This window comes from Zonotrichia leucophrys, chromosome 13, assembly GCF_028769735.1.
Source record: "Zonotrichia leucophrys gambelii isolate GWCS_2022_RI chromosome 13, RI_Zleu_2.0, whole genome shotgun sequence".
Taxonomy (NCBI): Eukaryota; Metazoa; Chordata; class Aves; order Passeriformes; family Passerellidae; genus Zonotrichia; species Zonotrichia leucophrys.
Window position 1 is genome coordinate 17,018,094 of NC_088183.1, and position 13,425 is coordinate 17,031,518.

Sequence of the window (13,425 nt, forward strand, 5' to 3'; positions counted from 1 at the left end):
GATGAGTGAGTGGATGGGTGTTTAAGGAGCATCCCTCCCTCCGTCCCGCCGTGGTACCCGGGGCACGGCCGGAGCCGGGCGGGTGGGAGCGCCGGGAGGCTCCGACGGAGCAGCTCTGCCCGCCCGGGGACGGGAGGAGCTGCGAGCAGATGGCAGGGTTAAAATAGGACAGAGCTGCGCCGAGCTGCTGCTGCAAGGGAGAGGAGTGAAATGCCTGTTCTCACACTTCACTTTGTGTCTCGGGAAGAACTGCGGAGTGCCTGCGCTCCGCTGGCATTCCCAGCAGGAACGCGCCAGGCAAAGGCTTCCTCGGGTTTTTGATATTATTAGCACTTGTCTTAAAGAAAAATCAGCTCAAATGAGCAAGCAAACAAATAAAGCGAGTAACAATGGAAGGGCTCAGCCTCGGGCCCCCTTTAGCATCTCTCAGGATGATTAGTGGGATGTGTCACATCGGCACCGGAGAGCGGGAGCGTTCGGAGCGAGGCTCTTGTGCTGCTTTCAGGCAGCTTTTTGCAGTGTTTTCATCTCACCTAAGGCGTGTGAATAGGTTTTGTTGAAATATCCGAGTGACTTGGCGTGCCTGGAATGATGCCCAGAGTGATTCAGCATGCTCAGGGGGAGAATTCTGTGCAAAGCTGCCCCACTGCGGGGTCTGAGGGGCTCCTTGGGGGTCTTCCACCAGCAGCGAAGGGCTGGGAAGGACCTTGGGTGTTCTGCCACCGTCCTGGGCCACTTCAGATCCGGAGCCAGGAGGGTGGAGGCGTGCAGAGAACGGGAATGTGAGGAAGAGGAGGAGCAGGGAGGCAGGAGCCAGCACTCGCACTCGCACCCTGAGGCGGCTGCCAACGCTCCTGGGAGCATTTCAGTCTCCCGGTCTATAAATCAGGGGGTGCTTTGAAGGCTCTGTGATGAACAACATGGGATGAGCTCGAGGCTGTGGTATTAATCCTGCACTATTGTTCTTGTTTCTTGCTGTGCTGGGATTTTTTAAAAAAGAAATCAACACAATTTTTGAGGGCTCTGGCTAAAATGGCACAGAAATAAATGACTTCTGCTCACGCTTGGAGAGCATCTCCTCATTTTTATTAATGTAGCCTCTGATGAAACATAGCCCATCCCACGGCACCGATCCCTGTCTGACCTACAGTAAATACCAGGCTTTCAGGAATCCATGGGGAGTGTTTTGTAAGTGTGGCACATAGAGCCATAAGGCTGATTTACCCTCAGAAACAAAGCATCAGTTTGGGTGATTGAACACTGGGGGGATTTCCTGGGATGCCTTTCTCCATGCACTGTGGAGCACTTGCCTGTACCTACCTAAAAAACCAATCATTCACCACGCTGAGCTGGAAGAGAGCTCACTCGGCTCCTGTGACCACTGCAGGTGGGACATGAGTCACCTAGTCCACCCCTTGTGTCACAGAGGGGTGACAAAGCCTCAGAGTGGCCTGCACAACCCATCCTTCACCATCAGAACAGAGAAGTCAGGCTGACCTTGATGGTGCTGACATGGGGGTGGCAATCATCCTGAAAATCCCCAAATCTTTGTATTTTGTCATAAAATAGTCTGTGGGTCGTTGACTAAACCTATAGAAGCTGAGCTGTCAGCTCAGGCTCTTGAAGCTGCACCCACCCTTGCCCTGGTGGGAGTTCCAGGTGCAAATCCCCCCTGGAGCAGCCCAGTGAGGGTCAGTGACAGTGCTGGTGTCCTTGGAGCCAGGGGCTCATGCTGGCACTGAAATACAGCTCAGAGCTGGCAAAGCCAAGGGTCAGGAGAAAAGAAGGGCTCTGGGGGTGTGCTTGGAGGCCTCATTCCTGCTGGGGCAGTGAGATTCCTGCCTGGGCTCGCTTTGGGGCTGTGTGTGATCTCCTGTCTGTTTTTGTGGGACCATTTTTCCCTATGGCTATAAATAGAGCCAGTCAGTTTGTTGTTTGTGTGTGTTCAGCAGAACAATCTGGTGTGATTGGTTTTGTTCTGGCACCTGAGATTTTACTGCCAGAGTTGGTGTTCACTCTGCTCCCTAGAGAGGTGAGGAAGAGGAGGGGACTCAACTCAGTCCCTGTGTTCCCATTGCTTTCTCTGTGCTTTGGGTTACTCCTTGATTCTCCTGATTCACACAAGTGCCCCAGCTCCTGCATCCCACACCTGGAATGCTGGGTCCCAGCTGCAGAGGCTTTCTGCAGCCCTACAAGGTGTCTGGCTGCAGCAGATTTGTTATTCTGTATTTTTATTTAATTACTTTCTTTTACAGCTCTTTGTATAAATCTAATTATCCATCTGTTATGCTGCATTAGGGCATCACAGCTCCTCAGATTTTTTCCTGTTCTAAACACTTAACTTGCCCTGCCTGGGCTCAGGTGAGCTGGGTCTGCTCCCTGCAGGGCTCCCAGTGAGTCCAGGGCTCCCAGTGGCTCCTGACCACACCAAGCTCTGCACCTCCAGCTCAGTGTTGTGACTGCAAAGGGCCAGGAGCTCACAGGAGGTAATTCCCATGTCCATGGTGTGGCTGGGAGCAGCGTGTTCCCAGTTAAACCCCATGTCACTGTGCTCCCAGGGAGCCTGGGGCTCTCTAATGGCATGTCACAGCCCTCCTGCTTTCTGAGGGGATGCTGGAGGGCTCACAAGAAGCTCGCCTCTCTCTTGCCTGGGACACAGATATGTGGTTGGAAGCCAAGCCAAGGTTCCCCCAGCTTTCCCCAGGTGCCTTCCACGCTGTTCCTGCATCTCTGAGATGATTCATGCTCCCAGCTTTGAGTATCACATGAGCCCATCAGAATCACAGAGCCACGTACTCAGCTCCAATTTCTTCTCTGCAGTTCTGTTCTCCTCTTAGCAACAAATACTCCATAACCTAATTGCTCATTAAAGGCTGTGCTGTGTCCCTGTAATGCAGGATGTCACAGGCAGCCGTGGTGCTCTCCCAGGGACGCCACAGCGGCGAGCGCCTGGCTTGGTAGAAAGTGAGAAGGCAGCATTGCATTGAAGTGGAGATTTTCATCTTCTTGGGGATTTTTTTATATCTCTCCTATATTCTGGGCTTTTGAACATCTAACATCTCTTTCATGCTTCACATCTTTCATATGAAATTGTTGTATTGTGTTGCCTATTGAAACCTAGTTTTCCTTTTGTCAGGTTTTCCCCCCTCACCCTTGCTTTCTTCTCCGCTGTATTTTGATCGGTGTAACGACTTAGGGCTCCATTTTTCTGGGTGGTTTTTAATCTCCTTAAGTCGTATCTCTGAAGGCCTTTGTCTGTGATAAACTCAGGTCTGAGCTGGTGCTTGGAGAAGAGGATTTTTAGGCCAGTTCTGCTGCATGTGGCCCTTGGGGGAGGCTTTGGGGGTGACTGTGTCTCATTCCTCCTGCTTCTCCCTCCAATAGTCCCAGGCAGCCTTGGTGACATTGGGGTTATTTTATTATTATCCTGTATCTCATATTGTGCATGCAAATGTCCTTTTCCACAGCTTGGGACTGTGGAAAGCCTCAGTCAAATGTGTGTTCTGGAAGGGATTCACCCACCCTGGGCTTAAGTGTCATTTCCTGGCAGAGCCGGGGGTCATTTTGAAGGGTGAGGAGGCTGCAGGGCTGTTGATATGGAGTTGTCCCAGTTATTCTTCTCTTAGGAAAGAAGCTAGGAAGTTTGGAAGGAGATGTGGATACCTGGGAAGTCATGGAATCAGAGCCATCTGGCTCACTGCAGCTGCTCCATGGCCATTTCCCACAGGAATAGTTCATAGCCAGAGCTTGGAATGCAGAAGGAAGCTGTGTTCTCCTTATGTGTCGCTTCTCACTTGAACTGTTTGAATGCTTTTAGTTTTTTTATTCTTAAACCTGCAATCTGAAATCCAGTCATGCAAGTATTAACGAGCTGCTGATCACCCTGCCTCTCTTTTCTGCCCTTGTTCAGTCTCAGATTTACAGCTCTAGTTCGGGCTGGAATTACTGACACTGTAATGACCTGTTTTATCTCTCTATCTATTATTTGTCAAATAATTTTAACATGACTGTGCTTACAAGAGCTGTCAGAAACCCTCCAAACACTGAGAAGGATGAAGAAGTCATTGGCCTTTTCAAGTGTGACCCTGGTTGTGTTGCTTTGTTTCCAGGGCTCACGGAAATGACCTTTTCTATTGCCTGTCAAAGTGTGACCCAGGTGTGAGGGTTTGAGAGCCCCAGGAGCCAGACAAGGCACATTTCAGCCCTGTTGGTTCACTCTTGTTTTCTCCATTAACAGATTTTGGACTGAAAACCAGGGAAGGGAAGAGAAGGGAAGGGAAAGAGGGGGAGGGCAAGGTAAGCAATGCTGCCTTGCTGCCTGTTTCTGATCCTCAGGTTACAGCACAAGCTAAATAGACTACACTAAATTTTTTAGGCTGTTTCACAGACTTACAGACTTTGATCCCTGGCTTTGATTTCCCAGGTGGCACCGCAGAGGCTGGTTCTGAGCAGAGAAGAGACCCATTAAGCCCCGTCTAGCCCGGTGATTATCATGCCTTTGCACCAGCACCGGGGCTTTCATCAGAGCTCAGCTCTGCAGCCTCGGCTCCCTGTGCCTGGGGAGATGCCCCCCCCAGGCAGGGGCAGCCCCTCCATCCCACTCCCTTCCACACCTGGTTTCAGCAGGATGCCCAGGAGAGGAGGTCACCCATTCTTTCCCAAGGTCTCATGCAGTTTCTGCAACAAGCAGGCCATGAAATAAATATTCTGTGTGTGTCCTTGTCAGAGCAGTAGAGATGAGGGCATTTGCCTGCCTGCCCTGCTCTGTGCCTCCAAGTCTCCAGGTCCCTCTGCACCACTTGGCTTGCTTCCTTTTTTTTTTTTTTAATTTAAATCTAATTTTGCTGCCTTATTGTAAGTTCCCACCTAACTCCAGAGCTGCTGTCGCCTCAGGGCTGTGTTGCTGCTTTTCAGTCTTCCCACACCCGCATGTGCAGTCTGCAAAAACTTTGTGAAGTCTCTCCTAAATTTGTGCACTTGGGGTCGTCCTAGGAGGAGTGGAACAAGGGTGTCTCTTAGCAGAGAGTAGTCGTGAAAAACCCCTTCCCTTCGTCTGCAAAGTGGAAACTGCTTCCATGCCAGGAGCTGCCAGTGAAAATGCACAGAATGTGGGCAGCATGGCTGGGAGGCACAAGGAGCTCAGATGTGCAGCAAGGGCCACGTCTAGAGGGGATGTGCTGTGACCCCACAGCCAGGCTGGGCCCCCCAGGGCACACTGGGGCTGTTCAGCACACAGGGGTCTCTCCTGGGAAGCTGCATGGGGCTGGTGTTGAGTGCCTGCAGCCTGTGGCTGTTCCTCCCCCGGGATGGGGGCTGGTTAATCTCACCAGTGCAGCACACCCAAACCTGTGCCATCACCGCACCATTATGGCATGTCACCATAGGCTGGCCCAGCCCTGTCCCAGCCTCAGACTCCCATTTCAGTGAATTTTGTTGCAGATGCCACCATCCTGTCTCCATTAACAGATTAGCACGGCTGAATTTCCCATGCGAGTGCTCCACAGTCTGTCTCATTGTGTTTATTTTGTTCAGGCTGCTTTTCCCTGGGCTTGACAGTGTAATTTGTACAGATCTCTGCTGAGTTTTCCAAACCTTCAAACAAGCTTTTTTGTTAGCTTGAAGCCAGGGCCATTGATAGCAGTGACAGAGCAACAGGAGCATTGAGAAGAGAGCGGCACACCCACCAGCCAGGAAGGCTCCCTCACCTCCCGAGCTGCTCCTTGGCAAAAGCTCCATGGTTCAGAGATTTTAATTAGATCAAATCCTCCAGGTGACCAGCCAAGTATTAAAGGCATACCAATTTCTCAGTTGTGTCTCCTGCTGTAAGAGTTTTCATTATTTATTTTAGAGAGATGTGACAAAAGAGCTTGAATATCCCAAATGTGCCGTTCTCCTTGAATGGCACCAGGAAGTCTCCAGCCCAGGGGATTGTCCTTTCAGTGCATTTCTACTCAGCAAAGTGTCTTCCTGCAAGCTGCTTCTGCACTTGCTCTAGTCTCCATTGCCCAGAGGGACTTGCACATGAAATGGGATGAGGTTTTTGGACCACATGCTGTTGGGGCCATGGCTGTGCTGCAGGTTTGGCTGGAGATGAATGAGAGCCCCAGTTGTGAGCTGGGCCTTGGACCCAGGAGTGGCCTGGGGATAGGTGAAGTTTTAGGGCTTGTGCTGTTTGCCTCTGTTGACTCCCTAAATCAGTCCCCAGCCCATTCAGAGATGCCATCAATGGATCATTGCTCAACATATTGGGGTGGAAAATGGCATCCTGCTTCTGCACCTCATGGCATGGGGAGCTTGGGGATGGGCTCCTCATGGTGGATGTGCCAGGTCCCACCTGACCAGGCACTGCAGAAGCTGGTTTGCTTCCAGGGATGCTGCAGGGCTGGTACATGGGGGTCTGAGAATTGTGCTGTGAAATTCTCATGTGCAGGAGGGTCCTGGAGCTCCTGGGTTTGTTCTTTCTCCCTCCTGCCCTGTCTGGGCAGGGCACAGATGCCCCCACCTTGGCAGGGTGCCTGTGCCATGGCTGTGCCTGGATGTCTGCTGCAGCAAGCGGGTGAGGAAGGAGAAATCCAGGGTGGCTTTCAGCAAATGCCCTTTTCCTGCCCTGAGGTGAGCCTGGTAGTGCCAGCTGGGAAGTCCCACACCAGATTTGCTCTGAGCAATGGTTTTAACTCCAAGCTGCTCCTTGCTCAGCTCCATTTGTCTCTGGTTTTGTTTCTTTATGACCCTGCCTGCCTCTGTGTTTTATTTCCTGGAGGGGCTGTGCCGTGGCTGCTGCAGCAGCTCCCTGGGAGCAGCAGGTGCTGTAGCAGGGCCATGACCTCTGTCTGGCACGGTGCAATTGCTGCTGCAGAGCCAGCAAAGGCTGGAGAGTGGAGCTGCCCCTGGAGTGGGAGAGCTCTGGGATCAGGGGTCAGACAGCTGGCACACTGTGCCCTGGCTGTGAAAGCCCTGCCAAGGAGGGAGCCTGCAGTGTCTGATGGCTCCACCACCTCCCAGGATGCGTTAGAAGTGGGCTTGCAATGTGTCAGCGTGGGTGGGAGGAATGGTCTGTCTGTGTGTCTGTGTGTCTGTCTGTCCCTGGGCAGCTGCTGACATCCTGACCTGAGGTTTCAGCCTGTCCTGGCAGGCAGGAGGGTGGATTTATCCACAGTAGTCCTTGGAGAGGAGCTCTTGCTGTGAGAGGTGTGTGGGTGATCAGCATGCTGGCAGTAAGCGAGGAGAGGGGGAAGCAGGAACTGGAATACAAAGGCTCTTCAGGAGCTCTTCAGGAGTGGATGTCATGTGGAGTGAGAGGATTCATGGAACCAGGGAGCCACAGGGGAAGGCTCCTTGCCAGGGGAAGCCAGGTGGGATGGGGGGTATGGTGGGAAGACCCAGGTGACCCAGTGTGCCCTCCCCACCCCTGCTGCCTTCATTTCAGGTGTCTTTGAGGTGGCTGCACAATTTGTACCTTCTCCATAACCATGAGCCAGCGTTGGTGGGAACTGGGGGATTTTGTTTTGGGATCAGGCTGGATTGACCCTTGTTCATGCCCACTGTGAGGTGGGAATATAATTAAATAGAACCACTGAAGTCGGAAAATCCCTCCCAGAGCATTGAGCCAAACCGTGCCTGATCCCCTCCTTGTCCCCAGCCCAGAGCACTCAGTGCCACCTCCAGCCCTTCCTTGGACTTCTCTGAGGATGGGGACTCCAAACCTCGCCAGGCAGGCCTACCAAGGCCTGAGCACTCCTTCCAGGAAGAAATTCCTCCCACCCTGAGCCTGCCCTGGCCCAGCCTGAGGCCATTCCCTCTGCTCCTGTCCCTGTTCCCTGGAGCACAGCCCGACCCCCCGGCTGTCCCCTCCTGGCAGGGGCTGTGCAGAGCCACAAGGGCCCCCTGAGCCTCCTTTGCTCCAGGCTGAGCCCCTGCCCAGCTCCCTCAGCCTCTCCTGGGGCTCCAGCCCCTGCCCAGCTCCGTTCCCTGCCCTGGACACGCTCCAGCCCCTGCAGGGCTCTCTGGCCATGAGGGCCCAGAACAGGACACAGCCCTGAGGTGCCCCAGCAGTGCCAGCACAGGGGACAGGCCCTGCCCTGGTCCTGCTGCCACCCCAGTGCTGGCACAAGCCAGATCAGGGTGTCTCCCAGCTTGCTGTGCCCCACTCTGTTGGTGATCTGCTTTTTGCTTTCATCCCTGCAGCAACCCCAAAGTGCAGATTGAAGCCATCGAGGGGGGTGCCCTGCAGAAGCTCCTGGTTATCCTGGCCACAGAACAGCCCCTGGCTGTCAGGAAGAAGGTGAGGAGTGGGGCTGCACGTCTGGGCAAAGCTGGGATTGTGCTGAACTCTGTGTAAACACTCTCAGGGCATCAGGGACATCTGAACAGTGTGGGACCCCACGCTGGGTGGGCTTCACTCCCAGGGGTGCAGAAGGGGGGCCCTGGGTACCAAACCACCCCAGCAGCACCGGTGGAGCCTGCACTCCCCTGGCTCTGTGGGTGTCCCCCCAGTGCCAGCAGTGGCACTCACAGTGGCTCTGCCAGCCAGTGGGGACAGCACAGTGCCACAGCTCTGGGGGGCACAGGCGAGGGTCCCCAGGGCAGCACAGCCATCACAGGCTGACAAACACAGGAGCTGACATTTGAGGAGCTAATTGCTGCAGCCAGCCCTGTGTCCTGCCTTTGGCAGAGGCTTTGGAGCAAGGAGCAGCACCAAGAGCCCCAAGCCAAATGTGCAGTGCTGTCCATCGGGCTGGGGGCTTCCTTGCCCCCTCCCTCCCTCCCTGCTCTATTCCCTGGAGCATGAGATCCCATTACCCTCATTTTAGTGTGTGATGCCACCTCTGTAACACCACCTGGCTGCTCCCAAATCCCAGCCCTTTTTTCCACAGGGACCTCCTGCATGAGGGGTCCAGCAGGGTGGGGAGACCTCTGGCTCTTCCATTCACCTGTAATGAGCTCCCTAAAATATGTTCCCCTTTAACCCTGGTAAGAGTTTTCCAGCAAGTGAAAGGCACAGGAGAAAACTGTGGAACCCCGTTGCATTTGGCCATGGATGTGAGGAGACCCCACGGGATGCTCCATGCTCAGAAACTCCTCCCAGGAGTGCCCGTGGCTCAACCCAGAGCTCCTTTTGGGATGGCTGGGCTGCAGGGGCTCTCACAGCTCTGCTGTGAACCAGAATAGTTCTTTCCAGTGAACCTGAGTGCATTGTGCTGGCAGCCCCTGCAGAAACGAGAGGGGTGGGCTCAGTATTGTTCACGTTCACACACAGCTGTACAAGACCCTCCAAGGGCTGAACCCTCTTTTCCAGGAGGACAGAGGTTTTCATTCCCAGTTCCATGCTGTGTGCAGTGTCCTGTGTCTCCAGACTGGATCCCAAGGGCAGGCTGATGGCCCAGCCCGTTCCTGCACAGGGCCGCAGCCCCGGGCTCCCGCTCCGATGGTTTTTCCGCCCCGGTGCTCTCAGCCCTGCACGGCAGCGAGGCCAAAAGTGCATTCCTTCCCTCCGCCGTCCCCTGGCCTGCGATTCAAAAGGGAGACAGCAGCATCTCAAATTCACCAGCAGCAACGCGGAAAATGGAAAATAGAAACAAACGGGAGCGGGGAAGACGCGGCTGTCAGCTCGGATCTGTCCGTGCGGAGCGGGCGCGGCCCGGCCCCGTGTGGGGAGCGGGGCAGGCCGAGGCGAGCAGCGCGAACCCTGCCCCGGGCGGCGCGGCCGTCCCTGCCTGGCACAGCAGCCGGGCTGACAGCAGCGCTGGGCTGGCCCTCAGCGCCTCCTCGGCTCCGAGCGAGCCGAGGCCTGCGGCTCCGCGGGCTGCTGGGCTCTGGCTAAAGACTGCGGGGCTGCACCCTGACACGGCCTGAGCCGGGGACATCACGGCCTTGTCCTCTGACTGTGGGGCTGTGGGGACATCACCCCTGGCATCCAAATCACCTTGTAGGGATCAGGCTCTGCTGGGTGGTGCTGGGCACTCCTCACCCCATTGTGGGGGTGAACATGGAGAAGGGGCTGGCCACAGGCTCCTCAGTGACAGCCCAGACTGAGGTTTGGATGAAGTACCCACGGTTTGGCAGCCTCACAGTGCTGGGGAGGATTGGGATTGCAAACAGGACTGCTGGAGATGTCCCTCAGCAAGGAGAGGTTGGGATGCACTTTCCATGGAGCTCTGCACAGATGGGCTGGAGTGTGTTTCTGCTGTCCCCTTGGGGTGCCATCAAGAGGGGCCATGTGGCTACCTTGCTGATTGCCCTCTCTTTCTCCACCAGGCTCTTTTTGCTTTGTCCTCCATGCTGAGGCACTTCCCCTATGCCCAGCAGCAGTTCCTCAAGCTGGGCGGCCTCCAGGTGCTCAGGAGCCTCTTCCGGCAGAAGGGGATGGAGCCCCTCCATGTCCGTGTGGTGACACTGCTCTACGACCTCATCATGGAGAAGGTGAGAGCTGGGGTGGCACTGGCCAGGCACTCCCCACCTTCGCCCCCAAACCCAGCCAGGCCTGAAAATCCTCACAGGACGAGGATGAGGAGGAGCCATCCCAGCATCAGTGGGGATGAGTCCCCTTCAGCCCCTTGGCCAACACCACACCAGTGCCTGGGGATTCCTAGAGGAGCTGAAACCTTTGTTTGCCTTCAAGTCACTGCCACCATTTCCTCCTGAGGGTGTTTAAACAGCAGGACACAGAGGACACAAGTAGGGAATGCTGGCCCTGGGCTGTGGTGTCCAGCCAAGGCCAGGGGACAGGCCAGCTTTGCCTGCTTTGCCTGCTGCACGTCCCTTGCTGGAGCCCAGCCCGCCACGTTCTGTTTTATTTTCAAATACCCTGGATTACTGCTGTAAGTGTCAGTTTAAAGCCTGTCTTTCCTTGCCATGGCTTGTTGTTCAGTCTGTGTGTTTCCCTGACTCCAGAGAATGGGAATTAAATCCACTCTGGCTCGGTTTATGGCCAATTTGCCCTGCGGATTATGGCTGCTCTAATACCTGGGTTGCAGGCACGGCAGAGCAGCACCTCTCTGTTAAATCAGTTATTTTCCAGGAGACTTTGTAAAGGTGCAAATTATTTTAGCAGGTCTGAAATCTTATCAGGTTCTGACTCTAACATGATCCTGTCAGCTCCATGGGAAAGGAGCAGACAAGGGCATTTTGACTCAAACCATTCCCATTTGATCCTGCTGCCCATTTCCCAGCTCTCCCCTCCGGCAGCCCCATCTGTTCCTACCTCTGTGGGTCTGGGGCAAGCACAGCTTGGCAGATTCTCAGGTTTATGTTAAAACAACAATTTTTAGCTGCTCTTTGGATTGGGAATGCTGTACCCTGGGTGCTGGGGGGTTGCTCCAAGCTGGGGTAGCAGGTTTGGGATGGGCTGGGTGAGTGTCAGATGGATTGGTTTGGAATCATAAAGCACCCTGGCAGCTCTCAGTGCAAACCAGGAGTCACTGGGGCTCTGAATGCCTCCTCCTGCCACATTCCTTCCTTTTCACCCCAAATCCTGCCTGCACTTCAGCAGGCAGCTCTCAAGAGGACCGGGAGAGGGGAGGTCTCCTTGGTGTTGTCCTTCCAAGTCCCTGTCTGGAAATCTCATGCTATCAGCAGCCTCTCCACCAAAGGGCTCACAGGGTGGTGTGGGGCAGTCTCCCCTCCTCCCCCAGGCCCCCTTGCCCCTCTGGGCTGCTCTCTCTCACTGTAAGGGAAGCAGCCCCTGCAGAATTTCAGTACTTGGGTTTTCTGGACCAGGCTGGCATGGGAAGGTCAGGCTATGGCTGGAGGAGACTGAGATCCCATCTCTGGAAGGAGCAGCATGGAGCCAAGTGATGATGATGTTCATTAGGTGCTGCAGGCACCTGTCAGCAGGAAAAAGCATCAGACCAAAGACTTTACACGTCTTGCTGAATTTCCTGCCCCTGAGTCCCCTTCCAGGCTGTGTGACACAGAAACCCCCAGTCCCTGGGAGTTCTCCAGGGTGGAAAAACAGTCCCTGTGGCCAGGGAGCCAGGACACAACCTCGGGCTGGTATTCTGTGGCAAGTCCCCATCCATGGCAGGTGGTACAGGACATGCATCCTCCTCTACTGTGTCACCTCCTGGGAGCAGTTCCTCTCTGACAGGGACATTAATCTGTGTTCCACCACTTCCACAGATGCTGCTTGAGGACTCCCAGCACGGAGAGCAGATGGAGGAGAAAATCCAGCAGTACCAGCAGGTCAGGCTGGTGCCGGCGGTGGTGGAGCAGGGCTGGTGTGCCCTGGTGCCCAATCTGCTGGCCATGCCCGAGCACGACACCCGTGAGAAGGTCCTCAAGCTGGTGGGGGTGCTGGTGGCCTTCTGCAGGGAGCACTACCGGGGGGACCCCGCCCTGGGCACCACCCTCAGCCTCCTGCGCAGCGAGTACGAGGAGCTGGCGGCCCAGGAGCAGAGGGAAGGGGACAAGGATGGCTACTTCAGGGAGCTCCTGGGCTCCATTAACACCATCATCCAGGAACTGAGGTGAACCTGGGGGCTCTGTCCAATTTCAGGGAATTCAGGGTGACAGCAAGTTTGGATGGGCAGACTTTTTGTTGCAGGTGCACTTTGGAATAAACTGCTGGACTAAATGAGATCCCACACTGTGTGCCAACAGCTTTGTTATTAAAATACATTGGGGTGTGAGGAATGTCTTGATTTCGTGGCATACTGCTGGAAGAACAGAGGTGCACAGTGGAGGGAACAAGCTGGGGGCTCAGCTGCGGAATTTGGGATTTGCAGAAAGGGAACAAACAGTGTTCCCATGGGGGCCATGCTTGTGTCACTCCCAGGAGGGGATGTTTGAATGTTTGTTTGAATCCCTGCACTTCCTTCAGGCTTGGCAGAGCCCAGCTGGTCCCTTCCACCCCCAGCCCTTGCAGGGCTCTGCCACCACCAGGGATGGGCACAAATGCCACCAGATCCTTCCCCACCCGTGACCCTGGAACCACCAGGCTTTGTGCTCAAATATTTGAGGCTCCCTTGTACAGTGTGTCACTTGTCACTGTTAAGTAGCAGGGCTAATTATAACTAATTTTTGATCTTTCTCTTTTTGGGGTTTCAGGCTGTTTTGCTGGCATTAATTTTTTTTTTCCTATTTTTATCTGAAATGCATTTCCCAGCCAGCCTTGCTAAGGCGTTGCTTTGTAGGTTAAAAAAAAATTAAATCTGATGGTAACAGCCAGGACAACCATGGGAAGGGGCTTTTCTGCTGGAAACCTGAGCCTCTGGAGTGATGCCAGGTGAATCAGGGATCCAGCAGAACTGGAGGGGATCAGCACAGGGATTTTTCAGCCCCTGCCTAGCTTTGTCACTGTGTCACAGCTGCATTTAAGGTGGGGATTGTCTAACACCTCCTTAGGGAATGAGTCAGGCAGAAAACCACCAGCAGCCCTCCCTGTCCAACCCCAAAGCCAAAACCCCACTCGCTCTTCCTTAAAGACAA

The 13,425-nt window shown here is 54.6% G+C and overlaps 1 protein-coding gene across 2 annotated transcripts in view; it reads left to right on the top strand.

Moving 5' to 3' along the window:
* Window positions 1-12,581, top strand: part of SIL1 (SIL1 nucleotide exchange factor) — a 118,487-nt gene extending 105,906 nt beyond the window's left edge. For both annotated transcript variants that reach the window (XM_064724827.1, XM_064724826.1), the window contains exons 8-10: window positions 8,185-8,281; window positions 10,255-10,419; window positions 12,118-12,581. In XM_064724827.1, coding sequence (XP_064580897.1) covers window positions 8,185-8,281; window positions 10,255-10,419; window positions 12,118-12,468 — 613 coding nt within the window. In that variant the 3' untranslated portion in view covers window positions 12,469-12,581. The remainder of the gene's footprint in view (window positions 1-8,184; window positions 8,282-10,254; window positions 10,420-12,117) is intronic.
* Window positions 12,582-13,425: the final 844 nt, after the last annotated feature.